This window comes from Hyperoodon ampullatus (genome assembly GCF_949752795.1).
Source record: "Hyperoodon ampullatus genome assembly, chromosome: 17".
Classification (NCBI taxonomy): domain Eukaryota; kingdom Metazoa; phylum Chordata; class Mammalia; order Artiodactyla; family Ziphiidae; genus Hyperoodon; species Hyperoodon ampullatus.
Genome location: NC_136930.1, coordinates 69,806,912 through 69,824,011, shown reverse-complemented (window position 1 = coordinate 69,824,011; position 17,100 = coordinate 69,806,912). Strand labels below are relative to the sequence as shown.

General features: G+C 50.9%; 1 protein-coding gene across 1 annotated transcript in view; it reads right to left on the bottom strand.

The window, feature by feature from the left end:
* TG (thyroglobulin) overlaps positions 1-17,100 on the bottom strand; it is a gene marked incomplete at both ends in the record, with an annotated part of 239,988 nt that overhangs the window by 91,011 nt on the left and 131,877 nt on the right. Inside the window, 2 exons of the mRNA XM_079722325.1 lie at positions 6,213-6,415; positions 14,872-15,031. Of these exons, the coding sequence (XP_079578451.1) occupies positions 6,213-6,415; positions 14,872-15,031 (363 nt within the window). The remainder of the gene's footprint in view (positions 1-6,212; positions 6,416-14,871; positions 15,032-17,100) is intronic.

Genomic DNA, 17,100 nt, shown 5'->3' with positions numbered 1-17,100 from the left:
CATCCAATATCTTATTCTAAAAAGAGTCTGGCAGCCACATGAATAAAAATGCTCAGCTCTAGAAAAGATGGGAATTGGAGTGGCTTAATTCTGTCAAACATAATTTTAAGAGACGAAAGAGAAACCATAGCAAAGTTCTAGAGCAGGAGAAGCCTTTATCTCCAGATCCTGTTAGGAAGGGGGCTGCAGATGTCGCCGTGACCCATTTTCCCGGTTGCAAAGGGATTCGGGGGGAGGAGGGGCACTGCCAACAGGAAAGGTTTGTCTGTCCAGTATATATGCATTCTGTCCATCTGAGATCACTGCGCTGGTGGTGTGTGCACACGCGCTTACATGATTTTCCGTATCATCAGATTCCAGTGTGTTTATCCAAGAAGACACTTGTGGTTTCCTCAACATTCTCCAAAGGCTGTTTCTATAGAGCCAGCCAATGTATGGGAAATGAATGTAGCTCTGGGGACACCGACTTCCGCCGTAAGTCAGGGTGACCTGGTGAACTCCTGTGTGTACAGCGTCTTCTGTATTGTTTTCTGTTGTGACTCACGTGGTTGGAACATTTGGGGCGGAGGGATTTCTAAGTGGGAAGCATTACCCTTTGCTAAATCATGTATGTATTCCTGATTAAAATAAACCTAATGAATATTTAATTCTTGGAAAGTGGGGAGAGCCTCCTGGGTGAGGCCGGTGGGTGGTTCGTCCAGAAGCTCTGTGGGTTTCAAATTTTCAAATAAACTTCCAGCTGGAGAGAGAGGAGACCAGGCAACATGAGACGAACCCGCACTGGTTAGTATCTTGGTTTCTTCTTGAGGTGCAGCCTTAAGAAACCAGGGTTTTATGACTTTTGAGGGTGCCTCATCCAACTTGAAGGTGGATGTCCAGGGATCGAGGGAGAGAACAATTTCTTAGCAATGGTTATGAAAATTTTGTCTCACCTAGACACCCCTGCAAATTACTTTTGATACCTCTGCTATTGGTTCTCCCAAGAATTTCTTTCTACAAATATGTTTTCGGACACCTATTAAATACCAGACACTGTCCTGGGTGCTGGGGCCATTGCAGTGAAAACCAGAGGCGGTCCCTGTGGGGCGGAGCCGGGAGATGTGCCCCTCCTTCCCCACGTCAGCAAGGGTGGCTCTCCTCTCCTTCGTCCCCTCCCCACAGTCTGCAATTCCTGGCAGCCCAGGCTCAGCCCTGCAGATGACAGCAAGACCCTGGGATGACAGAGAAACACCTAGAAGGAAGCCAGCCCCCGAGAGATCATGAGATACCTGTACTCCACACTTGGGGAAACGTTATGGGAAAGAGGAGAAAAAAGAAACGCATTTGTTATTTAAGCTACTTTTATGATGGGTCTCCTTGTTACAGCAGGTGACTATTTGCTCCAAAGCGCACAGAAATAAACCCGCCATGATTTGCAGATAATGAGATAACTTCATAGAAAATCCAATGGAACCAACAGACAAAATATCAGAGGCGGTAAGAAAGCTCGCCAAATGCGGAACCAACTTTTTCCGCTACACCCAACTGGAGAGTAAAATAGGAAACATGAAACCATTCACGTAGGGTCTCACCTCAAGGTCTCGCCCCAAAATAACTTTACAAAACTTTTATGGAGAAAAGTTCAAAACTCTATGAGAAGACGTAAGGAGACAAAAATACTATGTTCCTGGTTATGGGGTTAAACTGATCCATGGATATAAGAACTAACGTCCTAAAAACATAGATATTTTTCTGAAATGATTTGAAAAATTACATGAAACTACAATCCAATTCCCATCAGGAATATTTTTAAAACTCCGTAAACTTATTCTAGAATATATACGGAAGCATCAAAGCCTGTGAATAGCAAGGCCAGTTTTGATTAAGGGAAGCGATGGGGCGAGGATTCGGAGGTCTGTACGAAAACAGGAAAACTCAGTGCTCTGGGCCCAAACCAGCATCCCCTGCTCTCCACCACTGCTGGTTTAATGGACTCAGCGTGGTCTCAGGTGCCCTCTTTGAACCAGGAGCTGAGCTAAGTGTTAAGGCCGTACTAAGAGCATAAATCACGTACCAAATCAAGCACCGAGTCCCAGTAGAAATGGAATAAGGTGTGTTAGAAAAATTAACAAGCATGGAAAACAAGTTGGGATTCCTAAAAATTGCTAAGTAGAAGTCTCTTCACCACCGTGAGATGCTTTCTGTTTTAGAGCTCGAGAAAGGCTTAGAGGCCCCATTCGGCTGAGCCCTGAAGGGTGGAGTGATTTTCCAGGTGGAAAACAGGACGTGCTGACCACAGAAGAGCCTGGAAAGATCTAGAGGAAGGCACAGCATTTTCTAGGAATGGTGGCAGAGCTGCTGAGCCTTGACTGTAGGGCTCATGTGGGAAAGGAGACCGGAAAATTTAGCTTGAGGCCAGTTTCTGAGGCCTGGAGTTCACTCGGAGGAATGCAGAATTGGGGCAACGTCAAAGGAAAGCAATGGAAATTTCTTCTGGGTCCTGAGAATCATAGCACAGAGGACGTGACCTCCTCTGCCTTCTCTTAAAACTGGCCAAGGGGTCAGTGCCACAGAATTCAGGCTTGCAATATGGCTCCCCTCTTCCTTTTTCAACCTGGCCCCCAGGGCAGGTGAAACACTCAGGATCTGCTTTTGCCTGGAGTTGCCTTCGCTTGGCATGGGACATGGGGGAGCTCGGGTTCCTTGAGTTCCCACAGTGTGCAGGGCACTTTACAAACCTTATATTGTGACTGCGTGAGCCCGTGGGAGACAGAATTAATCCCACCTATTTTATCCATGAAGAAGGCAGTGGTAAAGTGTTTTACCCAAGGCCAGCATCTTAATTCCGGCTTGTCTGATCCTAGGCCTGCACTCTTCCTCTGACCCATTGAGACCCCGAATGAGTCACAGGCTCTTGGAGAAGGAGCTTCACAGTGTAGAAGAACACAGGATTTGGCTTCAGCTTCCAACCCCTAATGCAGCTCCTTCTTTACTGTGTGTTCTTTAGCGGGTCACTAAACATCTCTGAGCCTTGGCTTTCTTTTGTCTAGATTAGAAATAAAATAAATGTCCCTGGCAAATTAATGTGAGGAATCTATGAGGTAATATATTGGAAGTGACCTATGGTCCCAAACATGCTAAACAAATAAATATAAGTTATTAATTATCACAGGAGTCTGCTCGTCCAAATTTCAACAGTTCTGGTCCCAAGATTTGTAGAAAGACTGAAGATTTTATCCAAGAATATAGCACCAACTCACATTCATTCCCCCAAACATCTGTTGGTAGAGAGCACATTGAAGAACTGCTAATATCCTGAAGTATTTTAATTCTCTCATTCCCAAATAATTTCACATGCATCCCCCAAAACTGCAGGGAGCAGTTGTAAAAAGCTGCCTCTAAATGACTAAAACAGACGGAGGGATTATTTTTAAATACACTACCATTTGTTAAAACAGATTCGTTTTTGAAATTCCCTAAACATCTAAACCCTCCAGAGCTTTCAAAAGGAAAATTCTGCCTTCTGGGCCCACTGGAAGGTATTTTTGGTGTCCTCTGGGTCCCACTGAGTGTCTGGCTTCTGAGCAGGCCCTGGGGGAATCAACGCAGCCCTTCAGGATCAACTCAAAGTCAGGACGGTCTGCTTTCAATACCAGGAACTGAAAGATGTTTGTGCTCAGGCCTCCTGCCACTCAGATGCACCAAGCATGAAGGGACAGATTGAAGAGAACCTGAAGCAAAGGACGAGAAACACAAGAAAGAGGTGGGAAGGCGAGAAGTGGACTAGCCTGTGGGTCCCTTGACAGCCCCCCTCCCAGGCTCATGAGCTCCTTTACTGCCCGGATGTGAATCACGGAGCAGCGACCCTAAGACAGCAGTGCTGGGTGCCCCGGGCTCTGTGGAGAGCCAGGCATCCCCGGCTGTCCTGGAGTTGACAGTCTTGTAAGAGAGACACACATGGCAGTAGGAGTAATTATGTGCCGGTGGGGAAGCAGGAGAGATGCCGTACGAGATTTACAGATGGCATCAGCCATAGGAAGAGGGTCTGGTTCGAGTCTGGGAAGTCTGGAAGGAGCCCCTGAAAGACGAGTAGGGAGAGCAAAGAGGAAGATGGGAGAAAAGGAATCCACGCACAGGAAGCTGCCAGTAAGAGGCAGGATAGTGCAGGGAGCCTTCAAGGAGTGCTAGAAGGCTCCCGTGGCTGAGGGGAGAGACGAAGTGGCAGGAGGCCCTGCTCCCTATCAGGGACAGTGACGATGCTGAGGCCGCCTCAGTTGTGCCCAAACAGTGACACTTCTCCACCCTGCTTATGATCACAGGTTTGGAGCCTGGGAAGGCTAGAGAGAGCGAGATGTGGTTTGATGGCCTTAGAATCGCCAGCAGGTCCATGGCACTGGCCTCAGTGGTCCTCCTTTGTACCTTCCTTTGTGTCACTTAGTAGTCTCCTCATTGCTTTCTCTTCCTCCAGCACGGCCCCCCTTACACGCATCCTCCACCGAGCTCTAAGAGAAGTCTTCCTGAAGGCGAGTCTAAGCAAGTTTCCCACCTGCCTAAAACCCTTTGATGGCACGAGAGTGTTCATAGCAGCACTATTTCCAGTAGCCAAGAGGGGGAAGCAACCCAAACATCAATCAATAGATGAATGGATAAACAAAACGTGGTGTACACATACAATGGAATATCATTCAGCACTAAAAAGGAATGAAATTCCGACGCATGCTACAACGTGGTTGAAGCTTGAGGACACTATGCTAAGTGAAATAAGGCAGTTACAAAAGGACAGATCTTATAGGATTCCACTAACATGAGGTAAATTCATATTAGAGTGGGCAAATTCACAGACACAGAAAGTAGAATAGCAGTTGCCAGGGGCTGGGAGGAAAGGAGAATGGGGAGTTAGTGTTTAATAGGTACAGAGTCTTTGTTTAGGATGATGAAAAAGTGCTGGTGACAATTCATGCTGATGGTTGCACTACATTGTAATGTACTCAATGCCAGTGAATTGTACACTTAGTACTGGTTAAAACGGGAAACCAAACCAGCAGACACACAAAAGACGTTGAAGGCTCCCATGCACTCAGGATAACACCTGAGGCATTTAGTGCAGGCTGGCTGCTCTCTGCCTCCACACCACTGTCCACGCAGACCTGGTCCTCCAGCTGCACTGCATCATGGGCAGATCCCAGCAAAGAGCCAAACTTTCCCTTGGTGCCAGGACTCTGGTTACGTGCCTACACAGCCTTCAACATCAGCTGGCACAGTCTCTCTCTCAGGAGGCATTCTGGGACATTCCCTCTTTCCCCTGAGTTTGATTGGGAGCTTCTCTCTGAGCTGCTCTAAGATGTTCTTTTAAATATCTGCTTTAAGTGTTTGTCACCTCTTTCTCCAGTAAGCTACAAGCTTCCTGAGAACTAGGACATGTATTATTTAGCATGGCATTTCCAAAACTGAGCATAGTACCTGGCACCAGTTGGACATTCAATAATATTAGAAGCTAATCAGTGACACAATAGCCGTCAGAGCATATGCTGTGGTCAATAGGTTGTTTCCTCCATCATAATTATTCCATCACTATCAACATTCTCATGTCATCATCACCATCACCATCAACATCACCATCATCACCATCATCATCATCACCATCATTACCATCATCGTCACCATCATCGTCATCATCACCATCATCATCATCACCATCACCATCATCACCATCATCACCACCATCATCATCATCACCACCATCACCACCATCATCATCACCATCATCACCATCATCATCATCACCATCATCACCATCATCATCATCACCATCACCATCATCACCATCATCATCATCATCATCACTCAGCAGGTACTTCAGACCGTCCAGTGGAATCCTGAGTGTTATGTTCTATTCTTTGCCTTCTTTCACCAGTCAGCAAAAAAGTTGGCCAAACCTTTGTTGCTCTGTGACAGATCCAGCTGCCCGCCACTCCTTTAATTGCTATTAAGCCCTAATGAGGCACTCCCAGGAAATAGAAACTCTTCCCTGTCTAGAATTATTAACATTTTAGATATGAGTGGACAGCAGTCAGGGGGGCCCTGCAGCATCCTGGCTCACATGAACACGGAAAGATGGCCATGGGCAGGACCCCCACTCAGAACAAAGGATAAAGCAAGTCCAAGCAACTGAAGCCAACGGGGTCAAGGAGGGACCACCTTCAGCAAGACTGAAGGCAGGGCAGGCGACTCACCATCAGCACGGCTCTCCGGAAGAGTCTGGCATCTGCAGCCCTGGGAGTTAGAAGGTGGACGCTGGCCACGTCGGCTCCGCCACGGTCTGCTGCCAGTGTCACGCGCCGAGGGTCCCCACCAAACGCTCCGATGTGGGTCTGCACCCAGGTCAGAGCCGCCACCTGGTCCAGCAGCCCCCAGTTGCCGCTCAACTCGCCGGACCCTTCAGAAAGAGGAAAGCCTTCAGCACTCCGCGATTCTGCAACCTGGGATGTAACCATCCTCGTGCTGTGTAAGCCAGGCACGGGGTGCCGGTGGGGGACCTGGGCTCCCGCCCGCATAGGTCTGGACTGTGGTCTCCCAATATAGTGGGGCAGTGGGAAGAGCCTGGGCTCCGGAACCAGGCCCCTCCGGCCCGGATTCTCGCTTCAGCCTTTGCCAGCTAGGAGACCGCAGACATGTCCCTCCACCCCTGTGGGCCGTGGCCGCTCCACCGTAGAGGGCGGCTTCTCACATGGGAGGCAGTGGCCGTTCAGACCCCAGGCTTGGCGCATCCGACGAGAAGGGGCTGAACTTCCGGCCCTCCATCTCCCCCCACCGCCCGTGACTCTCCGTGTCTCCTCCCCGCTGATGATGGCCAGGCCCGGCGGAGGCTCTCGGTCCCACCTCTTCCCACTACCTTCCACGACCTTCGCAGCAGCGGCAGAGCTGCGATTCAAGTTTCTCACATTGTTTGATTGTTGTTGATTGTCATTTGATCCTGTTGCTTCTTTCCAAAGCACACACCTTTTGACTACAGTCATGTATATGACCACATATGCAGCACTCAGTTGAGTCCATCTCTCTTTTTTTCATAGAATTCAGTAAATATGTATCAAAAGCTCAGCATGTTTTTTTAAATCGAATGATTCAGACACAAAAAAACCATAGAGCCAACGCAGGCTCTTCCCCTTGGCATTTGGGACACGCCGCGCCCAGGCCCTTCCAGCATCCTCTGAATTCAACGGCTCCTCTTTATCAGTCTACACCGCTAACTGCCCTGAAACACCAGGCCTGCTCTGGTTTGAGCCGAGGTTCATGCCCTTCGTCTCTGGCTTCTTTCCAGGAAACCCCAGCAGGACCCGTGGCTCCAACCACCGCCTACGTGCCGACGACTCTCGGGACTCTGTCTGCAGCCCAGGGCACGCTCCCAGGCCTCGGCCCCTCGAGTTCCCCCAGGAGGCCGTCTCACGGGCACCTCAAGTCCATTCAGCCCCAAAGGGAGTTGATTCTAAGTCTCCTGAGCGCTCCCACCGGCGGCCTCGGCGGAGTTTCTTACCGTCTCCTCCAAGCGCGGCACCGCCCACCCCGCTCCTGCACGGCCTCGCGGGGGCCTCCCCGACTGCTCCTTCGGCCGCGTCCCCCTCCTCCCCCGCTACTGCGGGCTCTCCCGCCACTGACCACCACCCCCTTTCCTCCACGCTTCTCCTTGGCCTCCTGTATCCACACATTCCTCCCTACAGTGAATTCTCCATGGCGCATCCAGAGTGGTCTTCTAAACTTAGAACCTCGATTCTCTCTCTCTCTGACACACACACACACCCTGCCCCATCCTATGTAAAACCTCCCCTCTCATCCCGTGGTCCTTAGGACACCATTTCAGTTCTTCTACCACATTCAAAGCCCCCCAGGACCGGGTCTTCCATCTCTGAGGCCACATCTCCCTTTGTCTCCCCCCTGTCCTGTGCTGCAACCACCCAGGCTTCCCATCAGAGGCTCAAACACACCAGCCCCGCCCTCCCCCATGCCTGTGCTTGCACATGTGATTTCCTCCACCCAGAGCTGTCCCCTCTCCCCTTGACCTTCTCTAACTCCCTCCTCTGGCCCAGTCATCCTCCAAGTCTTAGCTACACCATCAACTCATAGGCAGCCCTCAGGGGAAGTGAGGGGCCCCTTTCAAAGTATTTGTCACCACTGGCTTCCCTGCTAGACTCTACCCCCCATGAAAACCAGAAGCACAGAGTAGGTCCTTATGAAATGTTAGGTAAATGAAATGACTATAGTTATTATGAACACGATTCAACGTCAAGTGAAAAACTATCAGAAAGAACCCATATTCCCAAATAGAAAAATAGAAAGATCTTGCATCCGATTCCCCAAACTGGTGTTCACAAAGCTGACGAGAACACCAGCTCAGTGGACATAACGGTACGAATTACTCTTCCAGCTGGGGAGACACTCAGAATTTCTTCAAATGCATTTCATGTTCTGGGTTTAGTGAAGCCATTGGCACCATCCTCTCTGCGGACTTTTCTGGATTACACGCACATTCCATTGGTTAGGATGAGTGCTTTTGTTTCCAAGGTCTGAGGGAGGGCAGGAAAGCCGGGCACCAGCTGAACAGGACCCAGTCTGGGAAGTGACGCCCACGGCCTGCATTTCTAGTGACAACAGGGAGGGACGCCACTGTCCCTGACTCTCACTCCCCATGTACCAGCTTCCCACTTACAATGCTGACATTCTGGGGTCTACAGACCCCTAGGATGTCAGAGTTGAGGGTGCATTCAGGAGGCAAGTCTGAACTGGGCTTCACCTCATGCCAGGCGCTGTGCTGGGTAGTGCGGAGAGCAAGATAGGCAAGATCCTGGCCCTCGAAGCAGACACCCTCCGGGACGTGCACACAAAGCAGCCACCTAGCTGCTCTGTGATGGTCTAGTTCAACCCTTTCCTCCCCTGGTGGAACCTGAGACTTGAGAGGGAAAGAGTCTGTTTAGGTGCAAGAAGCAAATTTGAGATCAAGTTGGCACTTAAATCCAATGCACACTCAGAGCTCTTTGTCCTGACATTCAATTCAATTCAACAAACATTTGTCAAAAAAATCTATGGTGTGCAAGGCACTGTGTTATTTTCATTAAAAAATTTAAGTACTCTATTTATGGAACTTTCTCTGCTCGGAAGCCTTCATAACTCCCTCATTCCTGTCTAACTCCTTCCTGGCTTTTCAGCTCCTCTAAGCTTGACTTCAGCCCATCCGAACAGTCTGGGTCCCCTTCACTTTCTAACAGCTGCCCTCGTCCAGCCCTCGGGGTCTGCTCACCACCCGTGTTCATCGCCCTGCAGTCTGGCCTTGGTTGAGCCCCGTTCTCTTTATCCTCTGGTCCTCCGTCTCACCTGGCTCAGCCCCGCCACAAACACATGGCGTGCAGTGCTGCTGGGGGTGTGAAACTGGACAGGGCTGCTTTCTGCTGGCCAGGCGTGTACAGTCCAAGAGGGAGACGGGTGTGAGTGGAAGGTGTCCGGACAGTGTGACGGTGCTGCTCCCCATCTGGGCCCCCGCAGATCCATGCTCCCACCTCTCTGGTCAGAACACACCAGCAAACATTTGATTGTTCCCTCATTGTCTAACCGGCTCTTGCTAGCTCGTTTGATTTCTTCATCTCTCCCTCTAAAGCTCCTTAGCTGTGCTCACAGCGGGTTCTCCCCCAGCTCTTGTTGATGGCCATCAATAAAAGGCCTCATGGTGTGTGGGCTTAGCAGGCAGGTTATGGAGCCAGACCAGCCGGGCACAGGTCCCACTCCAACACCTATTAGCTGTGCGGGGCCCTGGACAAGTTACTTAATGTGACTTGACTTTCCCCATCTGTAAAATGGAATAATAATAGTGCCAACCTCAATAGGTTGTTATGATGATTGAATTTGTTAATATTCATAAAAGGAATAGAACAGTGCAATGCCTGGCATAAAGCACCCTGGAATTTGTTTGGTTTTTCTTAAATAAAATGAAACAGGTTTAGGTCCCAGCATTATCTCACAGGTGCCCTTTGCACGGTCTGCCTTGTCTTTAGTAGCAGAAATTACACCTGTGATGGGGGCAGGACTCTGTGCCTGTTTTTCTGGTTAGGATGGGGAGCAGACCCCCTCAGAGGGGAGGCTCCAAGTGCCCCAGGGATGACGGGGTGATGGGTGTGTTACGTGGCTGGACTTCGGTCTGTCTCCCTGGCCAAAGCCCACTTCCTCTGCTCCCACACCCTGCAGAGGGCCTGCGAGCCAGGGCCGACCCACTCCTCTGACCCTGCACGCCACTGGCCCGGGTTGCCCTTGCTGCATTGCCTTGCCAGAGAGAGAAGGATAATCACTGTGCCCCACGGCCCTGGGGTCTGTCCCACTGGCAGGGTCCAGGCTGGGAGAGGGCCTCCCTGGCCCATCACCAACCCCCTCACTTCCTTCCCAATTGCTCTTCATCAGGAATCGTGCTCCTTTAAGTACTGCTGGGTTTCTCGCAGAGAACACGAGTTTGTCTAGTCGGCCACAGGCCTGGCATGAGCTGCTGTTTTCAGCTTTCTCCCATCCCTTTCTTAATGTGCCTCTGGAGTCTGGAGCTCTTGGGGGATTATCTTCACTCTGGGCTACAACAGCAGATGCTGCACACATTTATCACATGAGATGATGTACATGAAGCAGCAGCTTGGCCTAACTCAGTATATGCCAGGGCCTGCAGTTGCTGGTGGCCAGATGCAGGGCCGGGACATGGCTGCAGCAGAGCCCTGGCTTGGAGAGGCCCTGCCAGGGAAAGGAAAGGGCCATTAGCCCTCGGGAGCCCCTGCAAGGTGCCAGCAAGGTTCCCGGTGTTTGCCTTCACGTGCTTGATCTCCTGAGAGACGGGCAGCCTGGGATGGGATGGGACGCTGAGGGAGGGAGGGACGGAGAGAGGGAGGGACCCGCCCAGGAGGGACCCGCCCAGACCCCGGAGCCCCATGGAATGAGGAGCTGCTCCTGGACCTCGTTCTTCGCGGGTGCAAATCCTGTGCACTGCGCAGGACACCAGTCTGGGGCTGGCACTTGAAGTCGCCCAGCTCTTTCCAGACCTGTCCTGAACCACAGTTTCCAACTATTTAAAATGGAAAGGAGGAGGGATGAGTAGGTGGAGCGCAGGGAAGCCTCAGGGCGGGCGGTGAAACTATTCTGTGTGATTGGTGGACACGCGTCATGATGTGTTTGTCAAAACCCACAGAATGTACAACACAAAGAGTGAGCCCTGCTGTAGAATATGGACTTTAGTCAACACTAACATACCCCTATGGGCTCATGGAGTGTAACAAATGTGTGGCACCAATGCGGGACGTTAACAACAGGGGAAACTGAGGCAGGGGAAGATGCAGCATATGGGAACTCTGTAATTTATGCTCAAATTATTCTGTAAACTTAAAACCATCTAAATAATGAAATCTATTACATATATGTATATTTTTCTTTTCTTTTTTTCTTTTTTTTTTTTTTGGCCGTGCCACTCATCTTGTGGGATCTTAGTTCCCCGACCAGGGATTGAACCTGCGCCCTTGGCAGTGGAAGCGCCGAGTCCTAACCACTGGACCGCCAAGGAATTCCCTATATATATATATTTTTTTTAATGGGAAAGGGATGGTGTATTTGTGTTGGAAGGTTATTGGGGGCTTAGCTGAATGGCACCCCTGCTCTTTTCTCCCTCCGCTGTGAGTGCTCACCTTCTCTGCCTGGAACCTTGCCGTGGGACGCTCAGTGTCAGCGGGAGGGGGATGCTCAGTGTCTGCGGGAGGCGGTCGTCTGCGGCCAGGAAGCCTGTGTGTGTCCTAGTGCTGCTGCCCCTCCACCCACCGGCCCTGGCGGCCACTCTCTGGGTCTCAGTTTCTTGATTGACTGATGGCTCCCCTAGGGGCTGAACTGCAAGGAGCTCCAGGTAAGAGATGCTAAAGCTCTGGAATGTGGGAAGTACCAGGAGGTCTCCAGAATAAAGCAAAGAAAAGCCGCCTGAGGCTAAATGAATTAAAACACTAATCCTGGGCTTCCCTGGTGGCGCAGTAGTTGAGAGTCCGCCTTGCCGACGCAGGGGACACGGGTTCGTGCCCCGGTCCGGGAAGATCCCACATGCCACGGAGCGGCTGGGCCCGTGAGCCATGGCCGCTGAGCCTGTGCGTCCGGAGCCTGTGCTCCGCAGTGGGAGAGGCCACAGCAGTGAGAGGCCCGCACACCGCAAAAAAAAAAAAAAAAAAAAAAAAAAACCTGATCCTCTCTGTATACAGAAGAATGAGGAATCTGTAGGGCATTTCTAAACATCAAGGGAGAGTAAGCTATTTTTTTAAATGATACCTATTCTCAATCTTTAACATTAACTTCTAAGTATTGTTCTTTCTTCTTTCTTCCTCTGTATCCCCCGTCTCCTACATTCATTTTTTTAAATTAATTTTTATTGGAGTATATCACGTTAGTTTCTGCTGTACAGCAAAGTGAATCAGTTATATGTATATACATATCCCCACTTTTTAAGAAATAGCTTGCCCTTATATGAATCATATATCATATATGCTATATAAGCACTATATATAAAGCATGAGAAAAAAAGCAAACACATTAACCCACCACCCAGCTTAAGAAATAGAAGAAACACCACAAATTCTTGAGAGGACCCTTACACAGACAACACACGTAAACAGGAAGGCAAACACCATGGAATCTCCTGGAACCCCAGTTTTAAATGTGCAACTTTAAGGGGAAGCAATTCTCTCTGAGGAGTTTTCTTTTATTTGGGAGGGAGAGGGAGTGGCACAGATAACTTTTCCAGACATGTCAACTTTAGATAGCTGGGTTTCTTTTTCAGTTTTAAAAGAGATTATATTTGTGAAAACAACTAAGTTAACATTCTTCTCCTTTCCCTATTTCCTTGAACACTCAAATTATATGTTAAAGATATTTTAAAACTGTCCCGAATTAAAAGAGATTGTGAAAGTTGCAAAAACAACAACAACAACAACAACAATAAAACCGAAAACATGGAGGGAGCAAGCTATCATTATTTCTTCTTAGTGTTTCATCCACGGGATTCAACGCACAGTGTGACATTAAATTTAACTCACGGCTGCGGGGCATAAAGTCCCTTAACCTCTCTGAGCCTCGTCGTTTCCTCTATGACATGACCGCACAGGGCTGACCTCGCCGAGGTGCCTGGAGACTGAAATGACGTCACCCAGGAAAGATGTCTGGTAGAGGTGGGCGCTGGGTGAGGGTAACTCTCCTTCTCTCTTGCTGACAGCTTTGCTTTAAGCACAAGGAACAGGCAGTGTTGCAAGTCAGGAGTGAGACGGTGTGGGTGTTCTGGAAGTGTTCCAACCCCGGACTCTGCCTCGCCGGCCGCAGAAATAAGTTTCTCTTCCCGGAAGCCCACAGAATTCTCCATAAGATCACAGCCCACGAAGTCATAATCCCCGCCCCCTCACGGAGGGATGGCATATGGAAATTCGCTCTCTTCTGTCTGGAAACGCTCTGAGCCAGAGTCAGCCGTGTCTGTGAAAAGCTCCACCTGAGCGGCTCCCACAGGCTGGGTTCTGAGTTTCACCATCTCTTTAGAGAAAGGAGCTCCTGATTTAACAGATCGTCAGTCGTGTGTTTGAAAAGAGGAAAGGAAACCTGGGCAGGGCGTTCAGTGCTCCAGCAGCTCCCTCTGCACCCCTGAAGGAAAGTCTGGAATCTGTTCATCATCCACATTCCCCTCATTGGCACCTGGTCGCATGTTGCCTTAACTTGTTCCCTGTTTCACGTTTGTTGTGCAGACGAAGAATCTTCTTTATGACACTCAAGGCCTCCTGCCACGTGGTCCACCCCGCCCTCATTCCCCAGCACTGCCTGGCTTCTGCTCACGCAGGACGCCTGCTCTACTTGGCCACAATCTAGAGGAGTCCGTCATTCCCGCCAGGCTACCTCCCGCCCACCCAGCCATACTCAGCAGGCAAGACATTCCAGGTCCTAAGTGAGATCCCCGGAGAACAGAGATACTGCTAGGTGCCTGTCCTTGAGGACTCGTAAAGCCCATCACAGCCTCTAAAGCCCCTTCACATGTAGCATATCACTGGAGCCTCACAGTGACTCTGGAAGCTGGGTAAAATTATTCCCATTGTACAGAGGAGAAAACTGAGACTTGGAGGAAGGAAGGGTTTTATCCAAGGTCACCCAGACAACCCTTGGCTCTTCAGATTCCCAGACCAGCGTGTCTGCCCTCTGCCACGTCTGCCTGTCAAACAACTGCCCTACCACTGGGGGTTGGGGAGATGGAGGAAGGGACGTGGGTGGATGACGCTGGGATTGGTCCAAGCCTCAGTTCTGCCCTGTGGGCTGGTGGGGAAGGTGGAGGGCATAACCAGAGCGAGAAAGGCATCTGTGACTGGATAGGGGACAGGCCGGATGGTCCCAAGTGATGCTGGAATTCAAGAGGAATCAGAAATCGTTGTCTATGCAGCCCTCACTCCAGTCAATGGCTTCCCGAGGGCCCGAGAGCTCTAATCCGCGCCTTAGAGTCTCCAGGGCAGGTTGACCCTGAGTGGTGAATCCTAGCTCTGCTGCTTCCGGACCACGCGAGCTTGAGCCAGGGTCTAGCCCTCTGGGGTCTCGGCTCACACACGTGCACACACAGATACATCACAAGATAAGACATGTACTTGGGACAGCTTCAGACACATGGTAAGTGTAATCGGTAGTAACTGTGACTCTCATCTATGGGCATCAGCATGGCTGGAGGGTCTCGCGAACGCACTGGTCATACCACTCCCTGCTCAGTGGGCTGGAGGAGGGCTGCGGGCCGGGAAGGATGGGGCTTTGGGAAGAAAGGACTAAACGCACACAAAGAACACACCCGGCTCAGGAGGTCAGCAGTCCCCACCAACGCCAGCAACTCACCGGAACTCAGGAAGCCAAAGATGCCCACTCGGTAGCTGGCGGTGACCACGATGAGGTTGCCAACAGCAGCCAAGAAGGAGCCGTCCACGGCCGGCTGGCCCCTGCTGGCCCTGCCCTCTGCGGCGTTGTGGAAGAACACCAGCACAGACGCGTTGGGGGCCTGTAGGGATTGGAGACATGTGGGAGCTCCAGGCGGCCACTCTCACCCCCCAGAGCTTGGTGAGGGCGCCTTCCCCATGCAGGTGCCCAGCTGTGAGGCGACGCACGACTGTTCCTTCACCTCTGCCCTGGAGGCATATTTAGTCTCAGTTAGGGGCTGAATTGTGTGCCCCCCAAATTCACATCTTGAAGCCCTAACCCTGGCTGCCTCAGACTGCAACTGTGTTTGGAGACAAGTCCTGTAACGACATGGCCCTAATCCAGTAGGACGGGCGTCCTCATACAGAGAAGACATTTAGACACAGATGCACACAGAGGAGAGGCCTGTGGAGACACAGGGAGGAGAAGATGACCATCTACAAGCCAAGGAGAGTGGCCTCGGTAGGAAACAACCCTGTAGACATTTTGATCTTGGACTTCTGGCTTTCAAAATCATGAGAAAATACACTTCTGTGGTTTCAGCTTCCCAGTCTGTGGTACTTTGATAGAGCAGACTGAGCAAAGGAGCAAAACCCATCTCCCGGATGAGGACCCTGAGTGCCATAAAAAGTGCAGACACGTTGCCCATGCTGCCAAGTGAGCTGGGGACCTGTCTCATGCAGCCACGTGGTCTCCCAGCAGCCCAGCTCCTGGCCCCCGTTTATTCTGGAAGACGGCTCTGTGTCCTCCTTGGGGAGTCCTTGAGTTTGGTCACCGTGCCTGGAACCCCATCTTGTTAACACAGAGCCACCTTTGTTAAGCCCGACTGAGCGCCAGGCACCATGCTGACTATTTGCGTGTGTCAGTTATTCGGTCCTCAAACAGCTCCGTGAGGTTGGCGTGTTGTCGTTACTCCCATTTTACCGATGAGGAAGCAGAGGCTTGCTGATGTTAAATAGCCTGCCTCAGATTGCATGGCTACGAGTAGCAGAGCTGGGATCTGAACCCAGGTTGACCCCTTCCTATCAGAATATTGTGTTCCGTCTAGGGGATCTGACACCCCGCCCCAGGTCATGGTGAATGCAAGGCCCCAGGTGGCTCTTGCTCACTCAGGCCCTGAATCCCTGGGCTGTGACTTCTCTACTCCATGTGCCCTGGGCTCCGACACCAACAGCAAACACTGACCAAGGACCTGCCCGGGTGGGTTCTGTGCTAAGTGTGCTCACCTAGAACGTCTGATTAGAGCTTCCACCTCACAAGGTAGATGACTCTAAGCACCCCCATTCTACAGGTGTGAAAACAGAGGCTCAGAGCAGTGAAGTGGCTTCTTGAAACATCTACAGAGAGGAAGGGACCGAGCAGAATTCTGACCCCAGCCCCCCTCCCTCCCTCTGGGACACTCCTCGTAGGTGTCACCACTTGGTGGGCTTGTTGATTCTTCCAATAGGTGGCCTTTTAAATGCCATAGAAAAAGGCCAGCTCAGGTGGCCTTGGTTTCATCTGCTGTGGGCAACCGGAGAGGTCAGGGACAGGCCCTGTATCCCCCTCCTCAAAGTACCCTGAGTTATTTTTATTGAGTAGCACACAAGCAAGAGAGAATACTTCCATTCATGCAGCCCAGGAGAGCCTGTACATTTAGGTGCCCTTGTTCCAAAGCTTACTCAGGTCAGCTTGCTGTGACCAAACCTCCAAAGTACACTGCCTCTCACTGCTGGTAAACTAGGGGAACAGGAAGCGGTGGCACAGTCACACGTACCACGGGATCTGTCAGTCAGGGTTGGCGTCACCAGAAACTCATGTTTCCTAAGGCTCATCAGTTCTGTTTTCTCTCATGAGCTCTGACCCTTCCCCCCAAACAGGAAACTCAAACACTCAACATCGGGATCATAGCTTCTACGTACGCAGATACAGCCTTCAAAACAGGACCTAACCAAAGTCAGGGTCACCTCCCAAACCTCACCCTCTAGAACTGCCTCAAATGAGAGACCACATGGAAAGAAATACCCCCTAGGGGGGGTCTCTCCAAGGGTCTCTCCAAGAAGAGCCGCTGGTTTCCTCATTTGCGGATTACTTTGATCCAGCTCCACACCTCCCCAGCCCGCGGCCTTCCAGGGGGCCCTGCATCAGCGGCTGGCCCTCACCCGCCGGCGT